The sequence below is a fragment of the Cricetulus griseus genome, chromosome 4, assembly GCF_003668045.3.
Source record: "Cricetulus griseus strain 17A/GY chromosome 4, alternate assembly CriGri-PICRH-1.0, whole genome shotgun sequence".
NCBI classification, from domain to species: domain Eukaryota; kingdom Metazoa; phylum Chordata; class Mammalia; order Rodentia; family Cricetidae; genus Cricetulus; species Cricetulus griseus.
The window spans coordinates 162,976,600-162,995,764 of NC_048597.1; the positions used below are offsets into that span (position 1 = coordinate 162,976,600).

General features: G+C 43.4%; 1 protein-coding gene across 1 annotated transcript; it reads left to right on the top strand.

Annotated features, from left to right (window-relative positions):
- The first annotated feature begins 1,644 nt into the window (after positions 1 to 1,644).
- On the top strand, positions 1,645 to 9,913 carry Pou2af1 (POU class 2 homeobox associating factor 1). The gene is made up of 5 exons (XM_035444216.1): positions 1,645 to 1,789; positions 5,226 to 5,356; positions 5,762 to 5,804; positions 5,891 to 6,156; positions 8,707 to 9,913. The coding sequence occupies exons 1-5, from the start codon at positions 1,645 to 1,647 to the stop codon at positions 9,019 to 9,021; spliced, it is 900 nt and encodes a 299-aa protein (XP_035300107.1). The 3' UTR covers positions 9,022 to 9,913.
- The last annotated feature ends 9,252 nt before the right edge of the window (positions 9,914 to 19,165 follow it).

Below are 19,165 nucleotides of genomic sequence, written 5' to 3' on the forward strand. Positions count from 1 at the left end.
AGGTGAGGATTTCCCAATTTCTGGGAGTTAAGATTATGACCAGAAAACACATTGACTATTGCCACCATTCATTCATCATTAAATGGGTATACATACAGAGAGATATCTGCTGCAGCTTTCTGCATCCTGCTACTCCACAGTGGATTTGGAAACAGGGTAGACAGGTGGCGTGGAAGGCACAGTGGGCACCAGGGGAAAGGAATCCTGGCTGGTGGTATTTGTGAGTAAAGAGTCAAGGAACCTCATCACATAGAGAACTCCACACCAGAGACCTGTGGCTGGCTTTGCCTGAGGTCATGGGGTGGGACACCTATAATTCAATTTGGTGTAAATTGGACAGGAAAATCTTTCTGTAGTCTGTCAAGTCCTTCTGGCCAAAGAACAACTTTCTTCCTGTTTGGAAAAAAGTATCAGCTAGTCTCCATAAATGAAAATGGTAAATTTGAAAACCTTGAGAACTTGACTCTAAGAAGAGCACCTGCAGCAGCATTTCCGTAAAGAATGTGAATAAGCCTGTGGCCTACCTGAGCTCAAGTTTCCCAGAAGACCTCAGCTATCTCAGGCCACCAAGACAAACAAGACTCTTCACATTAAAGTGTCAGCAAGTTTTCAGATTTTGTTTTCAGTAGAAGCTGGGACAAGTTCGTTAGCCCTAGGCTTGAAGTCCTATTGTTCAATTATTTGTTTTGGTTTTGCTACAAGTAAAGAGAGTGTTAGTTGTCTTTCTCCTTAATGAGCTCTATTTTCTTTTGGATAAAATTGAACACCAGCAGTGAAAGAAAACATTCAAAGTGGTTATGGGGTGGGGATTGATACCAGAACTGTCTTAAGTGATAGTATGGGTCATGTGACCTTCTCATCTAGGTGGCTTTCATCTTTCAAAGTGACCCCTGAGGTTCAACTAGTTATGAATTCAACCTTGAGCAGTCTGTCAATCTGGGACAGAAAGGCTCCTAGAGCTGTGAGGATGCCTGTTCTGTGGCTCCCTACGATGTAAATCCCAGTTTAACCTGCATATTACACCGTTTTTAGGGTAGAGCTCTTAACTGTTATCCAGTCTGTTGCTTGTCTGGGGACCCATGGGAAATCTCAATGTGTGAGGCAAGGCTCTTCTCTCAGAAAACACCTGATGGACATGGGCTCTTTTAAAGCTATTCTGAAAGACAAGTTACTGATGACTAGGACCTGGCTCCTGGCTCTTTAGTTGAGTGGGATGTGTATTGTGGTTTGCATGGGGTTATTAAATAAATAGGTGCTGATGGGTTTGCATATTTCCTTAGTGAGATTTTATTATGCCTTCATTGAGAAAACCCGAGTGCTTATTTAACTCAGAAGGAACCTGTGTTCTCTCAGCCTGGTGGAGCCTGAGTACTGATGCCACTGTGCATACAGGTAGCTATATAACCTGTTGGTTTCAAACTGTTGTGCTGTGGTGGAATGGCAGCCCCAGGATTCCTGCAGCAGGTCTGGGTGTGTGACAGGGGAAGTGAAATGCCCTCTGCCGACTGTTTATGCCTCTAGATCTTTTACTGCTCTTTTTGGAAAAAGGAAGCTCTCTCTTATGTCTGTGACCAAATGGGTGTGTTTTGCTATCAACTAGCCTTTTAAAACTTTTTTTTTCTTCCTGGAATACATTGGCAGTTTATGGGCAATAGTAAAGAAAGGCAGTATGGTGAACTCCTGTCCAAAGAGATTGCCAGAGGTTATGTTCAGATGGACTGGTTTTCCATTGTGATGGACTCTTCAGGCCTACAGACGCTCAAGGGCTCTTCACATCGCAGGAGGAAGGGTGAGGAACCATCTAGCTTTACTAGAAGGCTGCCCAGAGCTGCAGTTTGATTCGAGAATTATTAAACTCTCTATTTATCACTAGTCTGGATGCTCTTCTTCTCTGATGATACAGTATTATTTCCATTTCTACTTTATTCTCTTCACATACTATTTTAAAAACTGCTATTTTACATTATGTTAATATTTTGTTTAAAAAGTCCTGAACTATTTCAGTGCAGTTATTGCAAAGTTATGTCAGTTCAAGGACTCAGCAGCCCCAAGTTAAAGCAATGGTGACTTTGGACAAACTTCTTTTCTTCTTCCAAATTTCCATAGTGGGCTCCATTCTGGTGCTGGCAGCAGCTGAGGTCACAGTGTTTACTGGGGAATTATGCTGATTGTTACTTAATGTAGATTAGTGTGAAAGACCCCAACTGCAAGTTGTCAGTTTGCAAATATTCTTGTCTATTGAGCCTCCTGGGCAGACATCTTGATGCTTTGGCTTCTCATATTTCAAGGCGCTTTGCAGAGACACCTCAGAAGCAACCCCACTTCTGCCTGCTCAGGGAGCCAGTTACAGGATTCCTTGTCAGCTGTCTAAGGACACAGAGCTGTGGGAGTGTCCCAGCTGTACTAGACCAGTTCAAGAGAGGAAATAGCACCAGAGAGGGAATGGGACCTGGAGGCCTCTAGGCCCTTCCCCAGAATTGTACATGCAAATCAGAGGTCCATGGGTAACATTCCTGTCTGTGATCTGGACTGAGACGTATGCATAGTGTTCCCCAACTGAATTCAGGGTGTGACCATAGTACTTAGACCATCTCCTTCCTTTGGTCCAAAACCTCATTATTTTTTTCTGAGAGTACAGTATCTCAAGTTAGGCTCTGTGCCTGAGGAATGGAAGGAAACCTAAGAAGAGGTAGGCAGAGATTGAGTGACATGTCTGTGAAGAAAACTGTTGTGGTCATGAATGATCCTGAGAAGGGAGCAGCAGCAGCATGAAGCAGCGGCAGAGATGCCTTACTGTCGCTCATGGCAGTCCATACACACTTGTGTCTGTGTGTAGCACTCAACAGTATTCTGTGGACAGGGTGCACAAGCATTGCTGGTGCAGGAGTGCTGCACTCTGAAGGAAGATTTGAGGTTAAAAACATGTCACTGAGAAGTTAAAAACATGTCTCCATTTTACAGATAAGGAAATTGAGGCCTAGAGTCATTACATAAATCTGCGGATTTTCTACTAGTAAGTGACAGCCCATATTTGAACGCAGGTAGTTTTGGCTGTTAAGTCTGTTGTCATTGCTGTTTTGAACAATGATGAAGGTGGTTTCAGGGCACAAAATACTATGCTGGTTCTTACGCTCTTACGTCAGCCCAAACCTCTCATTTGTTACATTCATCTCACTGGTAGGTATTGTATTGCTTCTTTCCTCTGCTATACTTTACAACCCACATGTGCAGGGCCCACATCCACGTGTGTCCAGAAACTTTTTGGAAGAATGAGGATGGGAGTAGGGATTCCCTTTTATCACAGAGGACACTAACACGAGGATCATCTCTTACTGGGATGTTATGGAGCAGCTCTTGTGTTAACTAAGGGATGAAGTATCAGAGTCAGGTTTGAAGATGACCTCAGGCATTTTTATATAATTTATATATCTACATAATTTTTATATATCCAGACTCTTTGACTTAAGTGGATTGTCCAAACCATATTTCTGGGGAGCAAGATCCCAGGTATCTGTATTTTACATCAGTTTCCAGTAGATTTTGCACTGTGGTCAGTTAGGACACCATAGCATATATAGGTCTGATACCTAGTCTGAGAGCTGGGGTCCTGACACTAACGGTCTGCCTCCAAAGGTCATTCCCCTTTGCTTGCTGGCTCTGCATGGCTTCTTTGCCTCCTGTCCTTCAAGACCAGATCATGTTGGTGCTGGGAGCCTAAGAATCCCATGGGAGATCTTGGGCAGCATGAGGCACACATTGTTATCACTATCAGCTGGGTGTTTACTGAACAAAGTTCAGTTCAGGCTGCCCTGTGGATCCGGGTTGAACAGATACCCAGGCTTCCGGGCCTTTGATACAAAGCCTGGGTCCCTGGCCCCTTATCAGTGGAGGATAATGGGTTCCTTATGTGAGTCCCAGAGACCATTGCTTCTTGATCTTGGGTGACCTAGCTCTTGGCCTGCCCTCCATGGGCCTTTCCATCTGTATAGGTAGTTTGTTTCTGATCTCCCAGCAAGAGAAAATGCTATACCTTGGCTCTGGTTTTGTTGATACTTTAGATTCTTGGATTTTTTGACAAAAGGGAACAGAAACATTTTCCCAGTAGCAAGGTGGACACTCCACTCCAGGTCACATGAATCATCACTGGGTATTTGTCTCTTGTACTGAGGATCACCATGCACCTGGCAGACACTTTTTTTTTTCAGTCCATTAACCCTAAAGGTCCAGGAGAGTTGAAAGGATGATAAAAGGAAGTACATTTGAAAGCACCTCCCAGATGATTAGTTAACGTTCAGCCAAGACTAAGATATAGATAACTTAGGCATGTCTGCCACTTGAGAAGGCAGAGACAAGGCACAATAGATCAAGAAGCTTATAATCTCATTGGAAGCATTTTAAGCTCACATGAACAAGAAAAACTAATCATTACCTAGCAGGCCATAGATTGATTGAATTTGAGAGGTACAGGGTGTAGCTCAGTGGTAGAACACTTGCCTAACATGTCTAAGGCTCTGGGTTATATCCGCAGCACCAACAAAATAAAGAGACAAGGAAACAAATGAAACCCTGTTAGCTAAATGGTTGCTCTGAACCCGATTTTCTATGATACATACACGTTTTCATTTACTCTGACCAACACTCATCTGATAAGAATCTACAGATTAAGAGGCTCAGAGAAATGTAATTACTTTATAGGATCTCATAGCTAGATTGTGACTGAGATGGGATTTGGATCCAGCTATACCTGACTTAAGGCTTCTTGGTGTGATTGTCATCCTTCACTACCACTTATATGAATGCCAATCAACTCTAGACATGTTGGAGAGGTGGATGTAGGAACTCCATGGTCTGCAGGAGCCAGAGAGGTAGCCCCAGAATAAGAATTCTGGCTATCAGATATAGCAATGAAGATAGGGAGGTGAAACACACAAGAACATGCTGACGAGTGTAACCAGGCCTTCTTTGGGAGCTACTTTATGTATCATGCAAAGAGGACAGAAAAATGGTGTTCTGATCCCATTGGGAAGCCCTGTCACTTTTAGACAAATAGTAGAGCCCCAGAAAGTTTGGGGGCAGATGGAGTCTTGGGAGAAATACCCCAGGGAGCCTCACAGAGATTCTCTGTGTTAAGTACAACTTAGAGAGTTGGGCACCAGAGAAAATGGGCACTTGTGGTTGGGGTCATCTGTGAAAGGTCAGGGGACCAGTGACATTCCTCTTTACAGCCACAGCCCCAGAGCAAGCCCCTGCACCACCACGGCCATACCAGGGTGTTCGAGTCAAGGAGCCAGTGAAGGAGCTACTGAGAAGAAAGCGTGGCCATGCCAACAGTGGGACAGCTGGCCCACCTACTGCGGTGAGGGGCTGTTGTGGGGCAGTGTGTCTGCAGTGTGTGTGTGTGTGTGTGTGTGTGTGTGTGTGTGTGTGTGTGTGTGCAGTTCCACTTGTCAGGGTGGTAAGGGGAATAGTAGGGTTTCTTGCTTTTATTCATAAGTGGGAAATATCTATTGATGAGGCTTGAGGGAGCCAATGGTTCACACCGTGGTATGAGTTGGGGATTCAGAAAGTTTCTCTAATTGTACAGCTTTCTTACTAAATCGAAACATAAATCCCTCAAAAAAAAATGCTGGTGGTGGTGGTTGAGGTATGCGGCAGGAGATTTCCCCCTATCATTTTCCTACCCTGGGCCCCTGGGCACACCTGCAGAGAGCTTGCTATAGATAGATAAACACCAATTCTGGTCTTCTCATCCCCTTTCTAGGTGGTGCTGCCCCACCAGCCCCTGGCAACCTACAGCACAGTGGGTAAGAGCTCTTCTCTGCAGCCTTGGTGTCTTTGGGGACCATCTCTGGTAGAGTCTGCCATTTTGTAATTTCATTTTTCCCTACAGGTCCTTCCTGCCTTGACATGGATGTTTCTGCTTCCACAGTAACAGAGGAGGGGACATTGTGTGCTGGCTGGCTTTCCCAGCCTGCCCCAGCCACCTTTCAGCCCTTGACTTCATGGACACCCTACACGGAGTATGTGTCCCACGAAGCTGTCAGCTGCCCCTACTCAGCTGACATGTATGTGCAGCCGGTGTGCCCCAGCTATACAGTGGTGGGACCCTCCTCGGTGCTGACCTATGCTTCCCCTCCACTCATTACTAATGTCACGGTATGTCACACAAACGCAGAGCCCTATCTACTACCCATGCTAATAGTACCCCTTGAGAAAACTCTTGCTTTTCTTGGCTATTGATTCCCATGATTACTGGGTCAACCAAGTTCACTGCACTTTCCAGGGTGACTTGCTCCTGTTCCTACTGACTGGAACTATCTATTCTCCACAGAAGACACTACATGCTTGTATTGGCACACTTTACTCCTGTGGGTTAGGAAGATCTCTTGCTGCTAGTCCAAACCTCCCCAGCTACTCTGAAAGCAGATGGGGTTGTAGGTGAGGTCTGTGTAGGGAGGGTCTGGGTTTCTGTCAGTTCAGAGAACCTAGGGAGTAGTTGTACACTTGTAATGGAAACTACTGTAAGGTTTCCAGGCTGAGCCAAAGTTGATACTACTTATTACTACTCATCAAGGAAACTACTTTTGGGTCAGTCCCTCCTGTAGGAGCTCTCTCTCTCTCTTTCTCTCTCTCTCCCCCCTCTCTCTCCTGCTGTAATATCCTGTTATCTGTGTTCAATGCTCTTTCCCTTTTACTTAGTAGCTCTGTGCTTCTACTTCAATCTCTCTGAATGCAGTGCCCTCACCTATAAAATGGGAAAAATGGGAGATACTAGCAAGATGTTGATTATTTGGATCAGATGAGCTGGTACATAGGGGAACCATGCTTAGCACACAGACAGGACTCCATAAAAGTTAGTTATTAGCCTCATGTCCATAGTCTGCCAGCCGAGTCAACAAATGACTGCCTTCTAGTGCCAGGTAGGATAGGACACCCTCCCATCCTTGAAGAGTGGAGGAAGGAAGTTCTAGTTTTATATGCTTGGTCCTCATGTATCCAAAAGAATGGGAAACCCTTAAGTATTTGTGGGGAGAAAAGGCCTAGGAGGCCAGTGAACTAGCTGACCTAGTGGTGACCAGCTACACTCTGGGGCTGGAGACAGTGGAGCTGGAACCTCCTGGCTAGACTCAGGACCCACCCTTGGTTGTAGAGCTTGACTTAGCTCCCCCATGTTCCCTCTGTTTGCATCCAGGGTCCAGTGTTACTCCAGAGTCCCTGTTCTCTGCTTCAAAGCACTTGCCTGGCAAGACTTGTGGGAGTCCTCTTATGCCACACCCACCTGGTTACCCAACAAACTGATCTGGGGATGGATCTTTATCAGAGTGAATAGGAAAGAGTTAATTCAACACCTTCCCTAGGCAACTGATTTCCATAGCAGCGGGCCTGGGGTGGAGGATACAGTGATTCCAAGCCATCTCATAACTGAAGATTCTTTTCATTAATGATCCTCTTTCATCACTCCCACCCTCCACTTTGAAAGTTTCTGTGTATCAAACAAACTGTACTTATTAATTTGTTTTGAAATAATTTGTTTTGTCATTTTGTAAATTAGCGCATCAAAGCTGGCTTGAGCCACTGGCTTAGCACCCCTGGTCATTCAGAGATAAGAGCTGCAATTCTATCCCCTTGCAAGGGACCAGCTGTTGCAGTTGTCCTGTATAGGTAGCGGAGTGGAATGGGAACAATTTCCATTTGGATTTTTGAAATAATGGAAGTAGTAAGGGTTTCCCAGGTCCTGTCTGGCTTCAAGAAGCCGAGCTAGGGAGACTGTGCTTACACTGAAAGAGAAGAAATCGTGTGTGCAGTAGATATACACACCAGCTCACATGTTGGGGGTCACCAGCTACATTGTTCAAATAGAGAAACTTCCTGCAGACTTGCTACTCAAACTGTAGTCCCTACACCTGCCACATTAGCATCCTCTGAGGTCTGACTGGACTTGCAGAATCCCAGGCCTTACTCCAAACCTCTGGGGTCAGGATCCAGTTGTGACAAACTCCTCAGGAGGCTGATGAAAATTCTTCCCCAAATGACTCTAGCAGTTTCCCCTTAGATGCCATGGCAACTGGGAAGATGGTAGGGGAGAGTGAGGATGGAAAGGGAGTCTGTCTTGCATCTGTCCATGCAGAGAACTTCCTCATCCATTTCTCAGCTATGGAAGGATAGAGAACTCAAACCCTGCCTCATTGGCTTGAGGTTTGTCTATGGTGTGAATGTGATGTATGCTTTGTGGAGAGCTTGGGAGAACAGTGCCTTGGCCCAGGGAGCGGCTCAGAGCTAGAGGGGTTGAGCAGGTACAGGTGTCAGGCAACAGCAGGAAGAGGTTACATTTGCTGACACAACAGTGCTCCCACCCACAGGAAAGTCGGGCTTCCTGTACCAATCGATACTAGAAGGGCAAGAGCTGAGAGAGCTATGTTGACCTATGGGGATCCAATGATGTCAAAGGTGCTTGGGAGGTCTCCTTCCATGAGAAAGTGAAGCTTCCAAATTGGGAAGTTGCTTGAGCATACAGTTAGAAGAGGGAGGGACCCCTTGGAATTTGTCAAGGTCTCCCTCCTAGGAGACTGAGCAGGGGGAGGTGGAGCCCCATTAAGTGAAACATCAGTAACAGGAGGGTGGGTATCATGGAGATCATGATGAGGCAAGAATGCAGGTGGGCACCCCAGTTCTGCTAACTATTGGTCCTGTGTTTTCCCATCACAGCCAAGAAGCACTGCTACACCTGCCGTGGGACCCCAGCTGGAGGGCCCAGAGCACCAGGCACCCCTCACCTATTTCCCGTGGCCTCAGCCCCTTTCCACACTGCCTGCCTCCAGTCTGCAGTACCAGCCTCCAGCCCCAGCCCTGTCTGGTCCCCAGTTTGTCCAGCTTCCCATCTCTATCTCAGAGCCAGTCCTTCAGGACATGGATGACCCCAGAAGGGCCATCAGCTCCCTGACCATTGACAAGCTGCTTTTGGAGGAAGAGGAAAGCAACACATATGAGCTCAACCACACCCTCTCTGTGGAGGGCTTTTAGGGATGCCTTGCATCCAACAGCCCTTTCCCTCGAAACTGAGATTTCAAATGAGCCCAGATGGAGCCTAGACTCCTGTTTGAAACGGCTCTTCCATAGGTACCCTTTCTGCCCAAAGTTGAATTGTATTCTTTCCTTTCTCTACCCCCACATCTCCCTCCTTTCTTATTTCTTTGTCCAGTTTTCTTCCTCTGGAGGGGGAATTATAGTGATATGATGAACAAAATCTTATACTGAATGTCACCAAGTCTGCAGCTCAGAGTTTCCCTTTGCTGTCATATCATCAGAGAAGTGCCCTTCTCTCAGGTGCCCCTGGCTTTCTGGTAGCATTATAGATCTACTCTAAGATCACTTACACTCTCTGCCATTCTAAAATGCACAGGGTCCCACAGGGACACCAAAGCCACCAGCACCTCCCTGCTGAGTCAGCCAAGGACAGATGCTCTCAGATCCCACAGTTCTGTTTTGTGTTGTTTGCTCTTCCCAGCCTTGGCTAGTCTGAGCAGGTTAGAGGGGCTGATTAGAGGGGGTGGGACAGGACTATCAGGCTGGATAGGGATGGTCAGTAGATGATGGGAGATCCGGCTGAGGAGGAGCAGAACCATACATGTAGTGTGTCTGTGGTTAGAGAGCTAGTGAGGAAGGGGAGACTGAGGAGTGATCTAACTCCATCTGCAACCGACTTTGAAAAGAATGCCACTTTAACTTGGTTCAGCTGGTCTTCTCCCCAGTAATTGTGAGCAAAGCTGGGTGTGGTCATTAAGATAATGATGAGTCCATCTGTTTCAGCCTGGGCTGCAGGCCCTCTAACACCATGCCAGCACTTAAATTGCCTTTGTCAAGGTATTGTCATAGCAACAGGAAAAGAAACAGGTGTTCCGGGAAGCCCAACAGTGAGGAGGGTATCCATTTAGTCCTTCCATGTGGGCTTTTTTTTTTTTTTTTTTTTTTTTTTTTTTTTCAAATCGTGAATCATCCATCAGCCACCATGAAGTGGCACCAAGGGCTCTTTCATCCAAGGACCATCCTCCTCAGTGTTCTAGCGTCCCAGTCAGCAGGCCAATTAGGTTTCATTTCAATTTTTGTTTTATTTTTGCTGGAGAAGCAAAACATTTGCTATAGAGCGTTTTGCTGTTTCCGGGGCATTCTGCTCCTGAATTAGATGTGCCTTGGGGCTTGGCAGGCAATTTGCTAATGGTGCCATCACCACATGGACACACTTTAGTCTGTAGAATCCATGTTAGAGGTAATAGACATTTCCTGAAAATGACAGTTTCTTTGATACTCCACCCCCTTTTTGTTTCCATTTTCAATGAAAACTCAGAGAAAGCCATCTGTCTTTTTTTTTTTTTTCATGCTTTGTGTTTATTTTGACTCAGATTTCTCAGTATCTATCTAAAATCCTGGTGTGCTCATCTTGAATTATTTGTATTCCTCCTTAATATTTAGACTAAATGAATGTTAGATTCTAGATGATAAGTTTACACTTGCATTGGTAGTTACTGTAAACAAGAAGGGAGGGGGATGCCCTGGCCTATTTAGTTAAGGCCCTGTTGCACAGAAAAACACTATTCAAGATTTTCCAGCTACTTGAGGGTTTGAGAAGAGGCAGGAGTGGCATTGACAAAGGAGTTAATGCTGGGAAACAAACAGCAAAGAAAGCAGTGTGAGCATTTGCTAGGGTTGAACTGGTATCTTTCCCCTTCTTATCTTGAGACCTTAAGTCTTAGCTGCAGGCATCCACCAGATCTCCTTCCAAGTTATTCTACTCAGATGCACCATTTTAAATAAAGATTTGTAGATGACTTCTCCTGGCCTAAGTGTTTTATTTCTTATCTGATTAATCCCTCTTGTCTCTCAGTCCTCCGACAGTGTCATTAGAGGAAGAAGTTCACTATAGTCTTGTTGATCTAGCAAACTGACCTGTTCCAGGAGCAGGTAAAAGCTGTCCTTAGGGTGCTGGTTGGGCAATTCTCACAGGAGAGCATACATGTAGTTGGATTTGTTCTCCATGGCAGTGGAGCCTGAAGGGTGGGAGAAAATCTGGCTGGCTATTGCCCTTCCTGTTATCTGTGTTACATGAATAATGTCTCTTGATGCTTGGCATTTGGGGTCCTGCCACAGGCATTCTCTGTGAAGCCATCAGTAAAGGCCCTGGAACATGTGACATAAAGGGAAACCTGAGAGTCGTACCTCCCCCATCAGTGAGTAACACTTTTGGAGGGGTCTCTTTTGGTGATTTTTTAAAAAGTTGCAATCTTAGTTTTTTTTTTTATATTGATTTACTTATTTTTAGCTTCTGAGTTCACTGCCTTCATTGTTAACCCATATTGGAGTCATTGTTGTAAGTTATCAACATAATTCTGCTATATAACTATTTCCAGATACCAGAACCACTTGAACAATCAGTACCATTATTCTTTCTGCATATTTATGGACAACTTAGAAAAAAAACTCAGGGAATTAAAGGGATTTGATGGGAAGAGAAGAGGCCAGCTCAGTATAGGCTGGTATTTCTCAGGATTCTCAATGAAGCTCTCTATGCTCTTCAGCCTGAAAGTAGCCAGAGGCAGACAAGTGTTGGTCAGATAGAGCTGGCCGCACAGAAAGAATCAAAGTCAAAGTGACCCCAATTCTTTTGAGTACCCGGCTATATTGACCTTTAAGGGACAGTTTGAAGATAAGTTCTCTCTCTCTCTTTCTTGTCTGTCTGTCTGTCTGTCTGTCTGTCTGTCTGTCTGTCTGTCTGTCTCTGTGGGTCTCTGTCTCTGTCTCCCTCTCTCTCTCTCTCTCTCTCTCTCTCTGTGTGTGTGTGTGTGTGTGTGTGTGTGTGTGTGTGTGTGTGTGTGTGTGTGTACACACGAGAGCACACAGGTGCCTGTGAAGGCCACAGAGGTCAATATAAGTGTCTTCCGAAATTGTTGTCCACTTTATTATGTTGTGAGGCAGGAGTTCACTGATTCAGCCAGAGCAGTTGGCCGTAACCTTTTAGCAATGCTCTTGTCTCTGCCTCTTCAGTGCTAATAAGATTATTGGTGCTTGCAGCTTGGACCTGGTCTTTTCTGAGGGTGCTGGGGATTTGAACTGGGGTTCTCAGCCTTGCAGTAAGTACTTGCTGACTGAATTATCTCCTCAGCCTCTAATCTTAAACTCAAGGGGCTTGTTGTTGTTTGTTTGTTTTTGACAATAGAAAGCACAGTTATCCTTCTAACTTGTTTTGTTTTACTTTTTAAATTCATTTACTTAATTTGTGAGCAATTCAATGATTCCCCGTTGAACTGGGAATTAATCAGGGTGGTTTCCTGTCAGCTCTTCCTAAATATTGATGAAGATGCTTGTAAATTGATTGTCTGGCATCTTCTTATTGAACCATAGATGCAGACTACTGCTCAAATGTCTTCTCTGCATGCTTGGAGGAACACATCATTAGCTGGTGTGCTTAGCCTGCCTGTCAGTTCTTCAGCTCTGGGTGCTGTGGGAGAGGGTTTTTTTTTATTTGTTTGTTTTATTTTGTTTTTCTTAGATTTTCCCCAGTTGCTATTTCTTTTTTAATTAATTAGATTGATTCATTTATTTTACATCCCGATTGCAGTTCCCCTCCCTCCTCTCCTCCCATTCTTCTCCCCCACCCCCTCCCCCAATCCACTCCTCTGTTTCTGTTCAGAAAGGGGCAGAGCTCCCATGGGTGTCAACAAAACATGATTAAGTTGAGGTAGGACTAAACTCCTTCCCTTGTATTAAGGCTGGGAAAGACAACCCAGTATGAAGAGATTTTATTCATTCATTCAACCCATTAGAAGTTTAAAAACTTTATAGTAGGTTAATAATTTATCATTATATGAATTGATGGTGTGCAAAGTGTTGTTATAGTAATTCAAGTTAATTAACATCTGTCACCTAATCTCCTTTTTTGTGGTGAGGATATTTGAAACTTTCAGTAATTTTGAAATGTAGAATTTCACTATAATTGACAATATTTACCACATTCTGAAATAGATCTCAACACCGCATTTCTCACGTCATACCCACTGGCTATCAGCCCTCTGAGGCCAACATATTCTGCCTTCTGCCTTTATAAGTTTGATTTTTTAAATATATTTTTTTCTTATAAATGAGAAATACTGGATCTGCCCCTCTGTTCCTGGTTGTTCTCACTTAGCTTAATGTTTTCTAGTTTTATTCATGGTGTTGCAAATGACACATTTTCCTTTTCTTTAAGGCCTGAATAGTAGTATTCCTTATGTATAGATACCTCACTTGGTTTTTACCCCTTCATCTGTTGATGAACACTTAGGATGGTGCTGCAGGGTGGCCACAGTGGACTGTAGTCATCAAAGAAATATTCATTTCAGATCTCCTTGGTAAAATTTGGGATTGCTGGATTATGTGATTCTAGTTTTAGTCTTTGAAGGAGCTCCATCCAAATTCCCAGAATTCCCTTTGCAGTTTGTATCACCATCCTTGATGTACAGGGCTTTCTTCCTCCACATACTTGCCAACACTTATCTTTTTTCTTTTTGATGGTAGCCTCTCTGAGTGGTATGAACTAATGTCTCACTGTGGTTTCCATTTTTATTTCACTAATAATTAGTAAAGTGAACATGTTTTCATGAATCTGTTTGCCATGGATGCATATTTACTTTTAAGTGAGTCTGTGGTAGACAGGCATAGTGAATCACACAGCTATCTAGTTGAAGTATTTTTCCTTAAAAAAATGTTTGTTATATTAGCCCCTTTTGTGTGTGTGTGTGTGTGTGTGTGTGTGTGTGTGTGTGTGTGTGTGTGTGTGTACTGTTCTAGCACTTGGGAACAAAGGCAGGAGGAGTAGTAATCCAAGTTCATCTTCAGTTACACAGTGAGTTTTAGGCTAGGCTGGGCTACAGGAACCCTCCCCCCCCCCACAATTTTGAACTATCTTAGGTGTAGTGGACCCTGCCTGTAATCTTAACACTTGAGTGGCTGAGGCAGAAGGACTGCCTTGAGTTAGAGGGTAACCTGGGTTACATAGTGAGTTCTAGGTCAACTTGGGCTACAGAGTGAGACCCTGTTTTGAAACCAAAAGATCTTTGTAATTTTCCCATCTGAATACTTGGGTTCAACTTCATTTGATTTTGGTACTTTTAGCAGATGCCATAACTGAAAATGGTGTCATGGAATGATACTTATTTCCAAATAAAAATAGTGTATCATTGACTATATTAGGTAATTAATAAAACCATTAAATCCTTTCCATCAGTTCCATGCAAATGCTTTATTTTGAAATTGACTAATGACTTTCCATTTTTACTAGGGTCAACCAGTCTTGAAAACCCCTCGAAGATGTCATATCCATACATACATCCAAACATTTTTTCAATATGCGTGTACATGTGTACAGTGTGTGTGAGTTTGTGACTGGGAATGGCACAAGTCTTTTGAAAGACCAAAGCTCTATCCCAATGACATACTTCCTCTACCACAGTCATACCTCCTAATCCTTCCCAAACAGTCCAACCAGTTGGGGACCAGGTATTCAAACTCATGTGCCTATGGGGAGCATTTTCATTCAAACCACCACAACTTCCTTCCTTTTTGATCAATTTTAAAATTGAAAATAGATTTCTTTTTTATGCAATATGTTCTGATCATGGTTTACCCTCCTCCAACTCTCCCCAGATTCTTCCCACCTCCTTACCCACCCAAATACACACCATTTTTTTTTCTGCATAAGACCCATGCAGGTCTAAGCTTTTTTTGGTCTCTTTGAATAACAGAGAATTAGTATTAGTTCCTTAACTATTCAGTAAAACTCAGTGATGAGACTGTATGATCCTTGGAGACTGTTACTGGTTCAGTTTTGTGACTGATGATTCGTCTATTTAGATTTTTTTATTTACTCATTTCTAGGAATTTGACAGTGTCTTTTAAGTTGTCAAATTTGTTGGCATACCTTTGTCTAGAGGAAGAGCTCCTGGCAATCAATGACTGCTGAAATCAGTCTTCTCCAGGGATGAGCACCCAATTGTTTATCTAATTTGTTTATCTAAAGCAAAAGGTAACCCTAAGGAGAAGCTCGAAATGGTCTCAGTGTCTCAGGAGGGGTGTGTGTGTGTGTGTGTGTGTGTGTGTGTGTGTGTGTGTGTGTGTGTGTAATAATAAAGAAGCAGCCATAGATTTTGAGAAGGAGCAAGGGGTGCAGACATGGGAGGAGGGAAGGAGGAAATCATGAAAATACAATATTTGTACAAAATTCCCTTTAAACTATAAATGAAAAGAATGGGGGCATATGGTAATCTGTGATGACACTTTATGTGTCTATGGTGTGAGTCCCACGTTCTTATTGTTCATTTGTGATTTTGAATTTTCCTTATCCTTTATGCTTCGATTTAAGAGTTTGTCTCTTTTGTCTTTTTGAAGCACAAGTCCTCTGGTTCACTGACCTTTTGTGTTTTTTTTTTAAGTCTGTTCAAATTATTTCCACTCTGATATTTATTATTTCTTTCACTTTACTAATTTGAGGTTTAGTTTATCCTGATTTTTCTTGTTACTTATGCTGGAGAAGGTGGCACATTCTCAGTCATCCAAATACACAACTGATCAGAGTTCCGCTCCAGGGCTACATAGAAAGGGCTTCTAGTTAGCTGCTGAAGGGGTGGAGACCTTGTCAGTGTTAGGAAGGGAGGAATCACTGAGCCTATTACAGGAGAATACCACGGATAACATCCCAATCACTTAACGAGCATTAGCAACTCATCCTCACTGTGACGTGTATGGTGTGGCTCTGCCTCAAGGTACGGAGATGACAGGTGAGATGATCCCCAGTTGACTGATTACCACAAGCTTCTACAACCCTCTCATATAAGCTTTAAGAAACCTGATGTTTCCAGATTCAATCCTTGGAGAAGCCCATCTTTGTTGATCACCTAGGATTCTAAGTCCTAGGTGGATAAGTTGTGGTCCCCTGGGGCTTATCTCTTTCAGCTGGACCCAGGAGACCAGTAGTTATGGAAATAGCAATTGAGTCTTTATATTTTATTTTTTCTTTCACTGAAAATATATTTTTCATGCAATATATTCAGATTATGAGTTCCCTTCCCCTGACTCTTCTGAAATCCTCCACACATCCCCTCACCCATTTGTCTCTTGTTAGAAAGCAAACAGGCATCTAGGAATAAGAACAAAATAAAATAAAACAAAAAGAAACCAACCAGAATAGGACAAAACAAACAGAAGAAAAAAGAGTCATAGAAAAAGCATGAGAAAATTGTATAGACACAGAGACACAAACATTCATACACACAGGAATCCAATAAAAACACAAAACTGGAAGCCATAGTGTATAAGCAAAGGACCTGTAAAGAAAAACAAATAAACACAAATAAAACCAAAAACAAATAAATATGCTCTGACAAAATATTATGAGACAAAGAATCTCCAAAGATATCACTGAGTTTGTTTTTTGTTGGCTGGTTCCTGCTGGGCATGGGGCCTGCCCTTAAGAGTGGTGTGTATCCCCAGTGAGACTCTGTTGGAGAGAACTAATTTCTCATTTGTTAGTGGTTATCAGTAGAGACAGCTTCTGGGTTAGGTATGGGGATTTGTGTCCACTTCTCCTCTCGGTGCTGGGACCCCTTTTGGGCCCTTTACATGCTGACACATCTCTATGAGTTCATATATATGTTGGTTCTTCTGTGTCTAAAAGGCCTTGTATGCATGGTGTATGCATGGTGTCTTCCATCCCCTCTGTCTCTTTTGATCTTTGCCTCTCTTCTTCTTTAGGGTTCCCTTAGGTGGGAGGTAGAAGTGGGAATTTGATGGAGACATCCAATTTAGGACTGATGGTTCCAAAGTCTCTCTCACTCTCTGCACATTTTCCAACTCTTGAGTCTTTGTATTTGTTCCCATATATTGCAAGAGGAAGCTTCTCTCATGACAGCTGACCAAGGGAATAGCAGAATGTAGTTAGGAGTCATTTTATGGTTATATCCCTCTAGTATAATGGTAGGATTTGGTTTTACCCTAGTTCCCCATGCCTATCTGGTAGGCAGTATTGGGGATGAGTTCTATCTTATGGACTGGGCTTTAATGCAATCAGATATTGGTTGGTTACTCCCACAAGCTTTGTATATTGTATTAATACATGTGGTCAGCTCCTCATTGTAGATCACAGGGTGTAGTGGCATCTTGCTTTGCCAGTGAACTTACGGTAGTGATTGCAACCTATGGGTGTGGCTTCAGGTGTGCAGACATGGTGACCCCTTATTAGGAAGAAGAGGAGCTGGGTCAGTCTCTTGGGTTGTGGTTAGAGCATCCTTGCTTCCCAGTCAAACAGCAACACTGTTTCCACTTTCTGGCTATTATGAATAGAGCAGCAATGAACATGGTTAAGAAAGTGTCTCTATAGTAGGATGGAGCATCCTTTGGGTGTATACCTAAGAGTGGTATAGCTGGGTCTTGAGGAAGATCTTTTCCCAGAGTCCCAAGGAACTGTCACACTGATTTCCATAGCAGCCATACAAATTGGCACTCCTACTAACAATGGATGAATGTTCCCTTTACTCTGTATCTTCCCAACATGAGCTGTCATTTGTTTTATTCATCGTGGCTATTTAGACTGGTGTAAGATAAAATCTCAAAGCAGTTTTGATTTGAATTTCCCTGATAACTAAGGATGTTGAACATTTCTTTAGGTGTTTCTCAGCCATTTGAGTTTCCTCTTTGGAGAATTCTCTGTTTAGATCTGTATCCCACTTTTCAGTTTGGTTGTTTGTTTTCTTGATGTGAAGTTTTTGAAAAAAGTCTTTATGTATTTTAAATATTAGCCTTCTATCAGATGTGTAGTTGGAAAACATTTCTCCCCATTCTGTAGTCTGCTGTTTTGTCTGAATGGTGGTATCCTTTGCTTTTCAGTTTCATGAGGTTCCATTTACAAATTGTTCTTAGTGCTTTCCTATCTGTTTTCTGTTTAGAATGTGACAATGAATTCACGGCTGTTCCCCACTTTCTCTTCTATCAGATTTGGTGTATTTGGTCTTATATTGACATCTAATCCATTTGGAGCAGGGTGATAAGTATGAATTCATTTGGATTATTCTACAGGCAGCCATTCAATTTGACCAGCACTATTTGCTGAAGATTCTGTCTTTTTTCCAGTATCTGTTTCTGGTTTCTTTATCAAAAATCAAGTGTCCGTAGGTGTGTGGACTTACGTCTGGGTCTTCAATTCAATTCCATCAATCACCATGTCAGTTTTGGGCCGTTATCATGGTATTTCTTTTTTTTTTTTTTTTTTGCAGATTTTTAAATTTGAGTTAGAAACAAGATTGTTTTACATGTCAATCCCAGTTCCCTCTCCCTCCCCTCCTCCCCTACCAACATCCAATACTAAAACCCTACCTATCACATATCCTTTCTGTTCCCCAGGGAGGGTGAGGCCTTCCATAGGGGGGCCATCAGAGTCTATCATCTCCTTTGGGATAGGGCCTAGGCCCACCCCCGTGTGTCTTGGCTCAGGGAGTATTCTTCTATGTGGAATGGGCTCCCAAAGTCCACAACTATGCTAGAGATAAGTACTGAACTACTACAGGAGGTCCCATAGATTTCCGAGTTTCCTCACTGAAACCCATGTTCCTGGGGTCTGGATCAGTCCCATGCTGGTATCCCAGCTATCAGTCTGGGGAGCAAGAGTTCCCCGATGTTCAGGTCAGCTGTTTCTGTGGGTTTCACCAGCCTGGTCTGGACCCCTTTGCTCTTCACTCGACCTTCTCTGCATCTGGATTCCAGTTCAGTTCAGTGATTAGTTATGGGTGTATGCTTCTACTTCCACCAACTGCTGGATGAGGGTTATCAGGTGGCATATAAGTCAGTCATCAATCTCATTATCAGGGGAGGGCATTTAAGGTAGCCTCTCCTCTGTTGCTTAGATTGTTAGTTGGTGTCATCATTGTAGATCTCTAGACATTTCCCTAGTGCCTGATTTCTCTGTAAACCTAAAATGTCTCCCTCTATGATGGTATCTCCTTTCTTGCTATCTTCTATTCTTCCCCTGACTCAATCTTTCTTCTCCCCCATGTCCTCTGCATCCCTCCTCTTCTCCTTTTCTTATTCTCCTAGTTCCCCTCTTCCTGTGCTCCCAATTTGTTCGGGGGATCTTGAACCTTTCCCCTTC

Excerpts from the sequence above, each read along its gene's own strand:
- Pou2af1 (XM_035444216.1), top strand. The coding sequence starts at position 1,645 with ATGGGCAATAGTAAAGAAAGGCAGTATGGTGAACTCCTGTCCAAAGAG. Across the intron at positions 1,790-5,225 it reads TTCACATCGCAGGAGGAAGG|CCACAGCCCCAGAGCAAGCC; the intron begins GTGAGGAACCAT and ends TCCTCTTTACAG. Across the intron at positions 6,157-8,706 it reads CACTCATTACTAATGTCACG|CCAAGAAGCACTGCTACACC; the intron begins GTATGTCACACA and ends TTCCCATCACAG.